Genomic DNA, 13,940 nt, shown 5'->3' with positions numbered 1-13,940 from the left:
GAAACCTGGCACCATGATGGGGGAGTGTATTCTGCATACAGCATGTTATAGAGCAGTATGATCTAAGCATATTGATGTTTGGTTATGGAAAGATTTATTATTCCTTGATTTGTACAAGTAAATATTTGCTCTTACTATGGCAGCCAATGTTGGTCCTATCATTGGCTGCCAAGCTTTTATAGGACTTCTCTCTGGACTTTCATTCAGTTGTACTTTCATGGTTACAGGTTCACTTTAAGTTTCACTGCATGGTGTTTATGCATGGTCTCTATTTATTTTTAATATGTATTACCCATTATTTGTCTTTTAATATTTCTTTAATTTGTCTTATTTGAACCATTTGTAAATTTATCTTGCAGCAATTCCAGCTCCAACCAATCTTCAATTTTCTCAAGTGACACCAACTGGCCTCACCATTAGCTGGCATGCACCTAGCATACAACTTGCTGGATACCGTGTGCGTGTGAATCCTAAGGACAAAACTGGACCCATGAAAGAGATTGATCTACCTGCTAGTACAACTGTCACCTCCATTACTGGTCTCATGGTGGGTAAACTTGTGAGCCCAAAGGAAACTTTAAACTAGTATGGGGACTACATAGGTGTTGTCCTTGTTAACATTTGGACCTGGAATAAGTCTGCCTAAGACTCTCTCATTGGCTTGCTTAATCTCTAGACTCTAACTCCAAAATTGTTCTCGGGAAATACTATATGGGGGGACTATAGTATAGTCGAAGTCAAACCTGGGCTAAAAAGCATGAGATGTTTTTATGCTGGCCAAGGCCAAAAGTGACGGGGGTGGTGAAGCTGGGGTTTCGAACAACAAAAAAATTGGCTGCAGTGCTGATTTAAATGAGACTTGTACTAAGCCATATCTGCTGGACATCTCCACCTTTTGTCTTTATAAGAGGTGACCTTATGTGGGCATGGTTTGTTAAGGATTGTGTCCTTAACAATGTTATAGTTGTTATTGACACTTGTTAAGATGTATTGATATGTGACTAGGATTGTATACAGAAAATGTAATGGACATAAAAAAAATGTTTATATACAGGTTGCAACCAAATATGAAGTCTATGTGTATGCAGTCAAGAATGGACTTACAAGCCAGCCACTGCAAGGCACAATTTCTACTCTTGAAAGTAAGTATACAGGTAATAGTACCAACTGTTAATTATCGAGGAAAGATGCCCCTACAATCAAACATCTTATCCCAAATCCTATTCTTGGCTCAGCTTCCCCCTCGCCCCCCCCCCCCCACCATAAAAATGTTTTCAAGAATTTTAAACCTTCTCAAATATATTGCCCTTGTGTGATTTTTAGATGTCAGCCCACCTCGCCGCCCACGTGTTACAGACATTACAGAAACAACAGTAACTCTTACCTGGCGCACCAAGACGGAAACCATCACTGGCTTCTTGATTGAAGCTTTGCCTGCAGGAGGTCAGACCCCTATTCAGAGGGTGATTAAACCTGATGTTAGAACCTACACCGTCACAGGTAATGTTACATTGCTAATGATTCTTTGAGTGTTTGTGTATGGTGTGTGTGTATATATAATATATATATATATATATATATATATATATATATATATATATATATATATATTTCTGTTTCTTATTTGTTTTATTTGTGTTCAAGGATTGCAGCCCGGAACAGACTACAAGATCTACCTTTACACTGTAAATGAAAATGCCCGCAGCTCCCCTGTCACTGTAGATGTATCCACAGGTAACTGTCCTCTAAAAGCAGATCTACCAAAACACACATGGCAGCAATTTGCCTTTTTTTTTTTTTTCTTCTACTATACAGATGTTCACCTTTTTTAATAACTTAAACCTGTAATTTTGCAGCTGTGGACAGCCCCTCCAACCTGCGCTTCCTGACCAGCACACCCAACTCCCTCTTATTCTCCTGGCAACCTCCTCGCTCCCGCATCACCGGATACATTATTAAGTATGAGCGAATTGGTGGCTTGCCAAAGGAACATCTGCCTCGTCTTCCAGCAGGAACCACTGAGGCCACAATTACCAGTGAGTACCACCACATCAGGTTAAAACCCTTTTTTACCTTGTAACATGTTTTTTTTGGACTTTACTACAAAATGTTCCGCCTTGAAATTTTGTTTAGGTTTTTTTTGCTAAGTGTGTAGATTATCTAAGCTTAAGTAGTAGGTAGATATACAATGAAGGGAGAGAAATTAAGGAATTTTGTTTCCTCGTTTCATTGCCTTTTTTTCTTTTAGACCTGGAGCCTGGTGTAGAATACAAAATTTATGTAATTGCTGTAAGGAACAACCAGAAGAGTGAGCCCCTTGTTGGTCGGAAGAAGACAGGTAATTATTGAAATTGAGATTTGGATAGTTGGGAAGAAACAGCCCATCGATGCACCCCACCCCCTAAACACTTTAAAGTCAAGAAAAGCAGGTTATCTAACCTGGTATTCTGCATTAAGCTTGATTTGCCTTTGTACAGTCCAAACAGTAGTTATTCTCTGCCATAGCTTATTATGTATTCATTTAAAAAACAATTGTAGTTTTTTTCCCCTTATCTGAACAACAGTTTTATACCCTTTATTTACTTAAAGGGAATGTGTCACCCAACAAAATAATATAAAACTCTTTATGAATGTAAGTTACTATCAATCTCACAAATCACACAAATTGTTACACTTAATGTTGAGTGTTCTGCTTCATGCAGGCGCACACATTTTGAAAACTGATCTGCTTGCTGGAGATCAATACAACATGGATTGAACCAGATGTAAACTTATTCCCCATCTTGATTTAATTACTGCTCCTTTTCACTGCTTCAGGAAAGGCAATGTGATTGGCTCTCGTTCCTGTGTGCATTGACAACATTTCCCCAAAAACCGTAAATAATCCACTATTTGGTGACACATTTTTCTTTAAAGTTCCTTTCTGTTGGCCAGGGGTGGGGGTCAGGGATTGAAAATACTGTTTTGACTGTAAGGAAGGGGCCCAACCCTCCCCAAAATTATATTAACCTTCTCTATATGGAAGGATTCCACATTCACCCGATCATGAGCTCCTCAGAAGATTTCATGGCATAAAATGTGATCTGCAATTTGCTGATCAGTGCTCGCTATTATTGCAACCTCGGTATGCATTGCACAGTTTTTTTTTTGTTTTTTTTTCTTTTATTTGTTGGCCTGTTGCGCTGATGAGCTGTTAAGCTTTATCTGTGTTGCAATTTTAATCAGATTATCTGCTGATGATTTCCTGTAATTTATAATGAAATGAGTAAAAATGGCTTAATTTTTTTTAATGAAAATTTTTTGGGGGATTATTTTTTTTTTTCAAGGCTACAACTGTATATGGTCTCTTTTGTGGTGATTTTGGTTTCCAGAAAACAGGAGTGCTTACAAAAAAAGAGAATTGACCAAAAGGAGCATTTCCTACTATGTTGTCAAACTGCTTTAAAACGCTTCCAGATTGTGTTCCTTTCATGGTCCTGTGTGGTGGCATCATCCAGAAAATCAACTTTGAAATGAGATGGTTTTATGAAGTCTGAGATGGAGAACTTAGCACTGAAGTCCAGCTCTCCCTGCCTCAGAACCCTCCCTCTGTTGTAGCTGATAGTCCTTCAACCAGGGACATTATAATGGACTTGCCTAATGTCACTCACAACAGAGGACCTGTCTGCAGCAAGTAAAACTAGACTTCAGTGCTGATCTCTCCATGACTTTATACAACCATTTTAACATCTCAATTCAAAGTTGGTTTTTCTTGATGATGCCACCAAAAACACAAGGAACATGATCTGCTTGGCAACATACTATTGGTTGTTTGTTAGGTCAATATCTGCTTAGACTCCTTTTTTTAATTTGTGAAACTAAATTTCTTTTTACAGACCTTTCATTTTATTTCTTGTTTTGGTAAATATTTGAAATGCTTTTGGATTTTGTTACATGTGGCACATTAAATCCATAAATATATTTCATAATGAACAAATCTCTTGTCCGGGAATCCTGAAAACCCCAGTGGAGTCATAGTAGTTGTTGGCAAAAAGTTCAGTGTTCAGCGTTTTAACCCCTTCGTGTCTATGCCATTTTAGACCTTTAGGACCAGGCCTGATTTTTAAAATTTGCCCTGTGTCATTATAGGAGGTTATAACTTTTTGACACTTTAACATATCCAGGGGATTTTTAGATTGTTTTACCGTCACACATTGTACTTCAAAGTAATATTCAAATTTTGATGATATCTTTTGTGTTAAGTTATGAAAAAAACTTAAATTTGGCAAAAATTTCTAAAAATTCTTCATTTTCGTAGTTCAAAATGTTCTGCTTTTCAGGCAGATAGTCATAGCACCCAAGTAACTTTATAACTAACATTTCCAGAATGTCTGCTTTATATCGGCATAGGGTTTTATGCATCTTCTCTCTTTTCTAGGTTGTTAGGAGGTTCAGAATTTTGGGAGCATTTTTTCTAATTTTTATGAAAAACGCCAAAACCCTTATTTAGAGGCACATGCTCAGCTTTAACTGACTTTGAGAGGCCTAAACAGCAGTAAACCCCCATAAATTATGCCATTTTAGAAACTACACCCCTCAATGTGTAAAAAATCAACTTTAAGAAGTGTGTTAACCCTTTAGATGCTTCACAGTGGTTAAAACAAAATGGAGGTGTAATTTACAAGCTGTCATTTTTTTTAGACAATATATTAATTTTGGCCAAAAATTAAACCGTCACAAAGTATTAAATGACAAAAAACTCCACAACGTTTGATACCCAATGTCTCCCGAGTCAGAGGATGCCCCATATGTGGTGGTGACTGCTGTACGGCCGCACGGCCGGGCATAGAACGGAAGGAGGCGCCATTCAGAGCAGATCTGCATTGTCACATCTTACAGGCTATAAAATGTTTATTTTTTTGTAATTTGGACATATGGGGGATTATTTTTTTGTGGATGAGATCTGCTTTTCAGATACATCATTTACGGGGGGCCGAATAGCTAATAATCAGATTTTATTAACTCTTTCTTGGTGGTGGTTAAAAAAATCATTCTTGTTTATGGTTTTTAGCATTTTTTTCCCCCCGACGTTCACCATACCATAAAAATAATGTGTTATCTTTATTCTACGGGTCATCACGATTACAGCGATACCCCATTTATATGGCTTTTTTATGGTTAACTTGTTTTGCAGAATATAGAACTCATTTTGTGAGAAATTTGCTTGTTTTTGTATCGCCATGTAACAATGGGCAGAACATTTATATTTTTTTGTTTACAGCGCTGGTTTAGAGCTTATTTTTTGCGGGACAAGCTGTACTTTTTCTTGGTATCATGTTGGGGTACATTTTACTTTTTTATCACTTTTTATGCGGTCAGATGTGAAAATGTAATAATTTTTGTGAGGTTTTTTTGTGTGTTTTTTTACGGCGTTCACCTTACGGGTTCAGTGACCTTTTTTTTTTATTGTACGGGTTGTTACGGACGTTGTGATACCCAATATGTTGTGTTTTTTTGTGATTTTCATTTTTTTAAATGTTTTATTTGATTACTGCATGGGACGGGACTTAAGGGGACTTTTATTCTTTTTAAATAATTTTTTTTTAGTTGCACCTTTTTTTTAACTTTTTTTTTACTGTTTTATTTTGTCCCAGGGTGGGACATGAACAAGTGATCATTTGATCACTTGTTCATTGTAATATGCTGCAATACTAATGTATTGCAGCATATTACATAGTCAGCCTATGCATTCTGCATAGGCTGACAGCTGCACTGTTAGATCGTGCACAGTGCACGATCCTAGCAGGCAGCTGCCATAGGCAGCCCAGGGGACCTGATCGGGCCTCAGGGTTGCCATGGCAACGATCAGCACCTCCGTGTCCTGCACGGAGGGTGCCGATCGTCGTGCCGATGCACCATAGACGCCGCGGTCACTATGACCGCGGCGTCTATAGGGTTAAACAGTCGGGATCGCGATAGTCGCGATCCCGGCTGTTACTGCGGGATCCCAGCTACCGCGTACCGCTGGGATCCCGCGGCGATCGCAAGGGCTCAGCTTCTGAGCCCGGGTGATCGCCATGACGTGATACTACGTCAAGGTGCGGGAACGACCCGCATCCTATGACGTAGTATCACGTCAAGGTGCGGGAAGGGGTTAAAGGTCTCTTGATGCCCAACAGGGCTGCAAGTGTTGGAGATCTGGCTGCCCTGTACACAGCCCCCTGGAGTTCTCAATTATTCCTGGAGAATACTTTTAACCCTTCATTCACTCATATACTTTTAACCCTTCATTCGCCATATACAGGAGATCCCATTTTTATCCTATAAAGCCATTTGTATATGACCCTGTTCTCCATGGTATGCCATATACATCATATTCTCTATTTTGCTGCTAGTGGAGTCTGACTCCATTTCATCTACGCCAAAAATATAAAAATACTTTGCAGAATTATTTTTACTGATCATTGTTAATGGGGCCTTTGGTTTAGCAAAAAATTCTTGTAATTAAGTCTTTGTAAATTATAATTTCTTTTAATTCTCTTTTCTGACTGGGCAATCCATGTATAATATTATAGTGAAAGCACTAGTGTGTTTGTGCAGCATGTGACTTTCGTTTGTATACCTGGATTCCCCCTAGGGTTTAGGGTGTCTTCTTTAAATCACAAAATTCTTGTAGTAATTCTCAGTACTAGATCTGCTGAACGCAGTGGTACCACAAATTATTGCTGCTGCCTGCTTTAACTAATGCTTTGCTTTTGTTGCTCCTAACGCTTTTTTATGTCAGACGATCTACCTGTACTGGTTACCCACCCTCGCCCAGACAAAGGCCCTGAAATCCTCGACGTACCCTCCGAAGCAGAGAAAACTCCCTTTGTTGCACAGACCACATTAGACAATGGTAATGGTATCCAACTTCCAGGCTCTTTAGGACCCTCCAGTTTTCCTCATGAAGGAAAGGTCATTGAGGAACATGGCTTTCGAAGTCCCGTTGCACCCACCACTGCTTCCCCTGTCCGACCAGGGTCATATACACCAGAGAAGTACCCAGAAGTGTACCACATAAGCAGAGGAGATTTCGATGGGCCTTATCCACATGGCTTAGTACCACAGATCAATGAAACTGGAGTACAGGAGGTGTCATCACAGACCACAATTTCATGGAGACCTCTTCTGGAGACTACTGAATATGTAATATCTTGTCATCCTGTGGGTCAAGATGAAGCACCTATTGAGGTAATGTTTATAAAACTTCACGATCTACCAAAGCAAATGTATTTGTATAATCAAAACCATATCTACCATATTTTTGAGGCTACAAGACACACCTCAGATTTAGGCAAAAATATGTTTGGCACCAATTTAATATTCCCTGGTGGTCAGACGCTTCTCTGCAATAGGTCCGCTACATACAGACTCAGACTGCTGTGCTACATGCGCACATACACAGCTCTGCTCCACTTCCCACCCCATTATTAGCTCTTAACTAGGCACAAGTGGACCCAATATTTAAGTTCTGGTACCGCCGCCTGCACATATTGTCAGATTGGAGGGATTTGTATTTCTGGCCCCATAGAAATGACGATAGACTTGTGAGGGTCAACAGATTATCCATCTCCTGGTGTTTCCTAACACACTGGAACCTGTGACCAGAGCACTTTTTTTTCAAGGGTTCCAATCGAGACCGTAAAGTCCTATTACACATGTTTTTAGAATATCTTTAAGTTACTTTGTTTTTGATTATAAAATGAAGGTGGTTCCCTGTCAGCTTGCACATCTTAGTCCTGGGGTCTGTGCCTTTCGAATTGCAACAGCCTCCTGTTTGTTTGAATCCTTGATACACTTGTACCCCCTCTCACCCCAAGCCCCCTACCACATTCTCCTTCTATTCCCCCTCCCACCCATGACGTAGACTTTTCTGTCTGTTGGAACCTGCCACCTTTGAAAGAGTTCTCTGGTCACAGGTTTCCTTTAATAATGTGGCATGTGGAAATTGAGTGGTGTTCATAGAAAATCCAATAGTTTTGACCTTTTTAAAATCTACCTACAGTTTAGAGTTCCTGGAACATCTACCAGTGCCAGACTGAATGGTCTCTCCCATGGAGTCACTTACAATATCATTGTAGAGGCACTTAAAGGATTGAATCGCCACAAGGTCTTGGAGGAAATGGTGACCGTTGGCAATACTGGTAAGAGCATGAAAAATATTTTGATACATTAAACAGTATATTTTTATATAGCATTTAACTTCACAAAATGAGACCTCTTTTTGCACAGTTTGTGGCTGGACATCGGTTCCCTTGAAGAGTCTGTGCTCACCAAATCGCGGCTGGGCGCCAAAGTGTGTCACATTACTACCTAGGGGTAAAAGATGGAGCAGGCTCTATCTTTTCCTGGGGTTTATGCCTCCGCCTCTCCAGCCAAATGTGTGCTACACCCGGGTCCTGGCCCACATTTGTGTGAAAGAAGCCTTAGTGTCACTCAACTAATGAACATTTGGATTGTACTTTTAACGGACTCGCAAACCTTGAACACCATTCTACATTAGTTAAGTTTTTGTCTCCATATTAAATGCATTTATTTCACAGATCACCCTGACAGTGCCCTACAACCTGTTGAGGACACCTGTTATGATACATTCACTGGATCCCATTACGCAGTTGGACAGGAGTGGGAACGTATGTCCGAGTCTGGATTCAAACTTTGGTGCAAGTGCCTGGGTTATGGAAGTGGACACTTCAGATGTGACTCTTCAAGTGAGTATGCAACTACCCCCTACTGTTTTGTATTATCAATTATTTATTAGCATATCACATGATGTAAAAGGTAAATTACATCACCCAGTCTAGAATTCATGGCAATGGCCTAATATTTTTAGGAACATTAATATTATAATTTTTTTGCAATAGGACACAACGCTCATGAGATTTTCTACCAGTTGGGTAACAACCAAGTTCTATCTTTTTAACATGCCACACCTCCTTGTTGTGGAGGAGACCCCTTTTAGCTAGCTATTTCTGCAGGAAGACACCATTTTGCTTTTGTTCTTAGTCTGTATCTTGTGCTTCTTAGAATGGTGCCATGATAATGGAGTCAACCATAGGATCGGTGAGAAGTGGGACCGACGTGGAGAAAATGGCCAGATGATGAGCTGCACTTGTCTTGGAAATGGAAAGGGAGAGTTCAAGTGTGAACCTCGTAAGTGTAATGCTTAGGTCAAGATGGTCACTTTTTATTTATCATGCTTGTAATCAGACTGATATCTTATTTATTTTTTTTTCTTAGATGAAGCCACATGCTATGATGATGGAAAAATGTATAATGTTGGTGAGCAATGGCAAAAGGAATACCTGGGAGCCATCTGCTCTTGTACATGCTATGGTGGACAACAGGTATGTGCATTCATAGTATAGTATAGATTATTTTCCTGCATAGGACTATTTTTTAACAATTGAGGCGGTGTGCGCTAGTCTGATTAATCTGTTCGCCCGCATTTCAAAAAAAGTGATGTGAAGATGGTGAGAGGGGGTAGAAGGTTTGCCATAAAGCTGACAGTCAAGGCATGATTAAATGCCCTCCCCTCTATGGTTTTGTTATACAATGATCTGTATGGGTCACTTCCCAAATGTTGTCAAGGACTTTTATTATTTTATTAATCCTGTTGAATTCGACAGGGATGGCGTTGCGACAACTGTAGAAGACCTGGTGCTGCAGCTTCTCCTGACACAACCGGTCACACTGTTTCCCAGTATTCACAAAGATATCAGCAGAACTATGTAAGTATCAATGCTGCTATGTAGGTGCTGTAGCGACTGAGTGCATTTAGAGTATAAGAGCAATTTTATGTCTGAGGGCAGATGCACCTGGTACTTGGCCCCTTTGATTTTAAATCTTCAAGGAGCTGGGTTGGCTCCACTGCTTCAGCAGCACTTCAACATCATTCGGCACAAATCCCCGGGCGTAAGACAGTCACAAAGGATTTATTAGTAGATATTATTTGTAAGGATCTTGCTCATCAAACCGGCACTGAGTTTTGTAGTTGAATTGTCTCACACACTCCTATTAAACCAGGTGTTGCACATTCATTAACAAAGACTGCATGTGTGTGTGTAGACCTAGCCCAAAAAGTCAAACCTTAATTAGGGTGGTTATAATTGTAGTGAGTGCCTTAGAAATGGGTACGATCATCAGCAAATTTCATGTATATGACCGCCTGTCGTGGCAGTTTTCTGATTCCTTGTTTGTTTTTCCTCTGCAGAATGTGAAATGTCCAATCGAGTGCTTCCTTCCTCTGGGCCTGCAGGCAGACACACATTCTGAACAGACCAAGAACTAAGTCTTATTACAAGAACATAAAGTGCATTATAGCTGACCTAGAGGAGCAGCAGGCGGGTAGAGAAAGATGAATGGACGCCTCCTCTGACTGGCAGATAACCTAAATGCTTCAAAGTTCATCTGAAGTACTTCCGTGCCATTCAGTATTCAATGATTGTAATTGTGTGTTTTATTTTGCTTACATTGATCTGGGAAACAAAAGGGAAATGGCTATTTTTTTAATACTGGGCAGTGATGCTGTTTTGATCCTTTTGGGAAAAATCCTGTGTGAATGAGAGCCTTATTTTTGGCTCCTGCCACCCTGCAGTTTATTGCTTTAATAGGCTGCAAGGTGGAATAATATCACTAGAGAGAAGAGAAGGCTACAGGCCACGGGGACCAATTCTGCTTTTTTTTTTTTTTTTATATTACCAATGCAGCGCCAACTGGCTGCTTCTGACACTGATGTCTTTTTACCATATGCACAATTGTAATTCCTTTCTCTGCACAATCCTTACTAATACCTGACCTTCCTTCAGTGTTATTTATCAATGTCTGCTGCATCTTCTGAGGATTCCTTCTACTTAACTTTGGAAAGTAATTCTGAATACTAGGAAGTGATGGCAATTGAATCTGATGTAATTATGGTTGGTGATTTTTATTTGTTTTTATACTGTATGTGCCAAAGCTTTTACTACTGTGGAAAGATGACTCTTCTTTTAATAAAAATCTTAAAAATTAGTGTATATTTTGTATAATTCTGTTTCTTGTTGTGCTTAATTTCCTCACCTTCAGACCAACGTATTTTTCGGACTATAAGGCGCACAAAAAATCGTTTTTCTCAGAAATCAAAGGTGCACCTTTATAGTCCAGTGCGCCTTATACACTCACCGGCCACTTTATTAGGTACACCATGCTAGTAACGGGTTGGACCACCTTTTGCCTTCAGAACTGCCTCAATTCTTCGTGGCATGGATTCAACAAGGTGCTGGAAGCATTCCTCAGAGATTTTGATCCATATTGACATGATGGCATCACACAGTTGCCGCAGATTTGTCGGCTGCACATCCATGATGCGAATCTCCCGTTCCACCACATTCCAAAGATGCTCTATTGGATTGAGATCTGGTGACTGTGGAGGCCATTTGAGTACAGTGAACTCGTTGTCATGTTCAAGAAACCAGTCTGAGATGATTCCAGCTTTATGACATGGCGCATTATCCTGCTGAAAGTAGCCATCAGATGTTGGGTACATTGTGGTCATAAAGGGATGGACATGGTCAGCAACAATACTCGGGTAGACTGTGGCGTTGCAACGATGCTCAATTGGTACCAAGGGGCCCAAAGAGTGCCAAGAAAATATTCCCCACACCATGACACCACCACCACCAGCCTGAACCGTTGATACAAGGCAGGATGGATCCATGCTTTCATGTTGTTGACGCCAAATTCTGACCCTACCATGCGAATGTTGCAGCAGAAATCGAGACTCATCAGACCAGGCAACGTTTTTCCAATCTTCTACTGTCCAATTTCGATGAGCTTGTACAAATTGTAGCCTGTAGTCTCCTGTTCTTAGCTGAAAGGAGTGTCACCCGGTGTGGTCTTCTGCTGCTGTAGCCCATCTGCCTCAAAGTTCGACGTACTGTGCATTCAGAGATGCTCTTCTGCCTACCTTGGTTGTAACGGGTGGCGATTTGAGTCACTGTTGCCTTTCTATCAGCTCGAACCAGTCTGCCCATTCTCCTCTGGCATCAAGGCATTTCCGCCCACAGAACTGACACTAACTGGATGTTTTTTCTTTTTCGGACCATTCTCTGTAAACCCTAAAGATGGTTGTGCGCGAAAATCCCAGTAGATCAGCAGTTTCTGAAATACTCAGACCAGCCCTTCAGGCACCAACAACCATGCTTTCTTCCCCATACTGATGCTCGGTTTGAACTGCAGGAGATTGTCTTGACCATGTCTACATGCCTAAATGAGTTGCCGCCATGTGATTAGAAATTAAGTGTTAACGAGCAGTTGGACAGGTGTGCCTAAAATGGCCGGTGAGTGTATATGAACTGTACTTACAGACAACAGTTGCCATGAACTGTGCACAGGTCTGTCATCGGCTGGTCATTCATCCTTATAATCAGGTGCGCCTTATATATGAACCTAGATGTTTTAGCAGGCATTTATTGATGGTGCCCCTTCTAATCCGGTGCGCCTTATACTCCGGAAAATATGGTATATTCTAAGGCTGATATTACACAAGCATTTTTAGGTATTCACTGATTTACTGTGAAAAACTGCTTATTTTTCCTGTTAACACACATTTCTCCAAATGTACTAACCACTCCAATTGTTGTAGGATCTTCTGTACTCTTATTAATTGGGATAATACAGCTTCTTTAGAACCGCCCACAAACAAAAAAAAATCCTAAATGAGGGATGAAAAAAAACAGACCTGCAGATGTATAATTTAAGCTACGTCGGCTATTAATTTTGAATAGACTCTTGGTGCAATGGCTACCACAAAAAGCATAGTTCTAAACTGGAAGTGTGTTAGCATTCCATCCAACAAAACTGCCACCCTTAAATACCTCCGAAAAGAGGGATGAATGGGAATATTGTAATATGCATCCGATAAATATTTATGCCATGAAGCGTCCTGAAAAAAGCTAATTTATTCTGGATCTAATTGTCTCCATCTTAAATTTTTCTGACATTTATTTAAGGGGTCTCGATTAATGATCATTCTTAAGAAACGATCTGGCTTTCTAACATGAAAAGGGGTAGAATAGAACCCTAATTGTTCCTCTTGAACTGGTGCTTTAATAAGAACCACCTTTTGTTGCAGGAGGTTGGCATCCCAGTCAGGAGCCTCTTGTGCTTGGGCATTGCCCATAAAAGTCACTTTAAGGATTGGCTACTGCTGCTTTTTTTTTGTCCCCCTCCTCCACATAGGTTTAAAGACATTTAGCACCCATTTGTTAGAAATTTTCTTCCACTCTGGGTGGAAGTCTACCCCCTATCGGAGCCTGGCGGCATTGTTGGCTAGTCTTAGCAGGGTCGTTGAACACAAAGCCCTTTGGCCTTCTAGATTTCCATTCGCTTTCTCTCCTATCATTAGATCTTTGGTTCTGCACAAACCTTCTGAGGCCAAAAAGTATTTCTAGGTGCCTGGCTGTCCAGGGATCCCTTTTTGTCTGAGGCTTTGTCCACATTTTATCTAAAGTAGATCCAAATAAATATTCTCCTTCACAGGGGATTGCACAAAAGCAATTCTTGGATGTTACATCAGCGCTCTAGGGTTTCAGCTATATGGCCCTCCAGGCAGAGTTTGCAAGTACAGAAGATCTGGCTGATAATCTCAACGCATCGACTGATACATCAGCCGAAAAAGCTTTTAAAGGAGAGATAACATCCGCCAACAATTTGTCCCTAGGAATGCCCGGCTTAATTTATTCTTCCAGTTGCGGCAAGATCCTTTTTATGTGGTTAAAGGCTGCTCGGGATGCTTCTCATGATCTGTTTAGGAAAGAATCTGCCCCTTTGAAGAATCCCATGGACAAAGACTTTCCACATCAAAATGGAGAGCTGATTTGCAAAATGCCGCATCGGTTTTCAGTGGGTTTATCCCAAAAACTTATAGAAAGGATTCTTCC

General features: G+C 40.5%; 1 protein-coding gene across 6 annotated transcripts in view; it reads left to right on the top strand.

The window, feature by feature from the left end:
* FN1 (fibronectin 1) overlaps nt 1–11,031 on the top strand; it is a 42,833-nt gene extending 31,802 nt beyond the window's left edge. For 4 of the 6 annotated variants that reach the window (XM_072121372.1, XM_072121377.1, XM_072121376.1 and 1 more), the window contains 13 exons: nt 360–547; nt 1,055–1,142; nt 1,324–1,500; nt 1,645–1,734; nt 1,857–2,036; nt 2,249–2,338; nt 6,764–7,212; nt 8,027–8,165; nt 8,565–8,732; nt 9,049–9,174; nt 9,262–9,368; nt 9,651–9,752; nt 10,235–11,031. In XM_072121372.1, the coding sequence (XP_071977473.1) occupies nt 360–547; nt 1,055–1,142; nt 1,324–1,500; nt 1,645–1,734; nt 1,857–2,036; nt 2,249–2,338; nt 6,764–7,212; nt 8,027–8,165; nt 8,565–8,732; nt 9,049–9,174; nt 9,262–9,368; nt 9,651–9,752; nt 10,235–10,312 (1,982 nt within the window). In that variant the 3' untranslated portion in view covers nt 10,313–11,031. The remainder of the gene's footprint in view (nt 1–359; nt 548–1,054; nt 1,143–1,323; nt 1,501–1,644; nt 1,735–1,856; nt 2,037–2,248; nt 2,339–6,763; nt 7,213–8,026; nt 8,166–8,564; nt 8,733–9,048; nt 9,175–9,261; nt 9,369–9,650; nt 9,753–10,234) is intronic. The other 2 variants (XM_072121374.1, XM_072121373.1) reach the window with 2 other exon arrangements.
* Nucleotides 11,032–13,940: the final 2,909 nt, after the last annotated feature.

Source organism: Engystomops pustulosus, chromosome 8 (assembly GCF_040894005.1).
Source record: "Engystomops pustulosus chromosome 8, aEngPut4.maternal, whole genome shotgun sequence".
NCBI lineage: Eukaryota > Metazoa > Chordata > Amphibia > Anura > Leptodactylidae > Engystomops > Engystomops pustulosus.
Note: the sequence above shows the minus strand (reverse complement) of the source record. Positions and strands in the feature narration are given on the sequence as shown.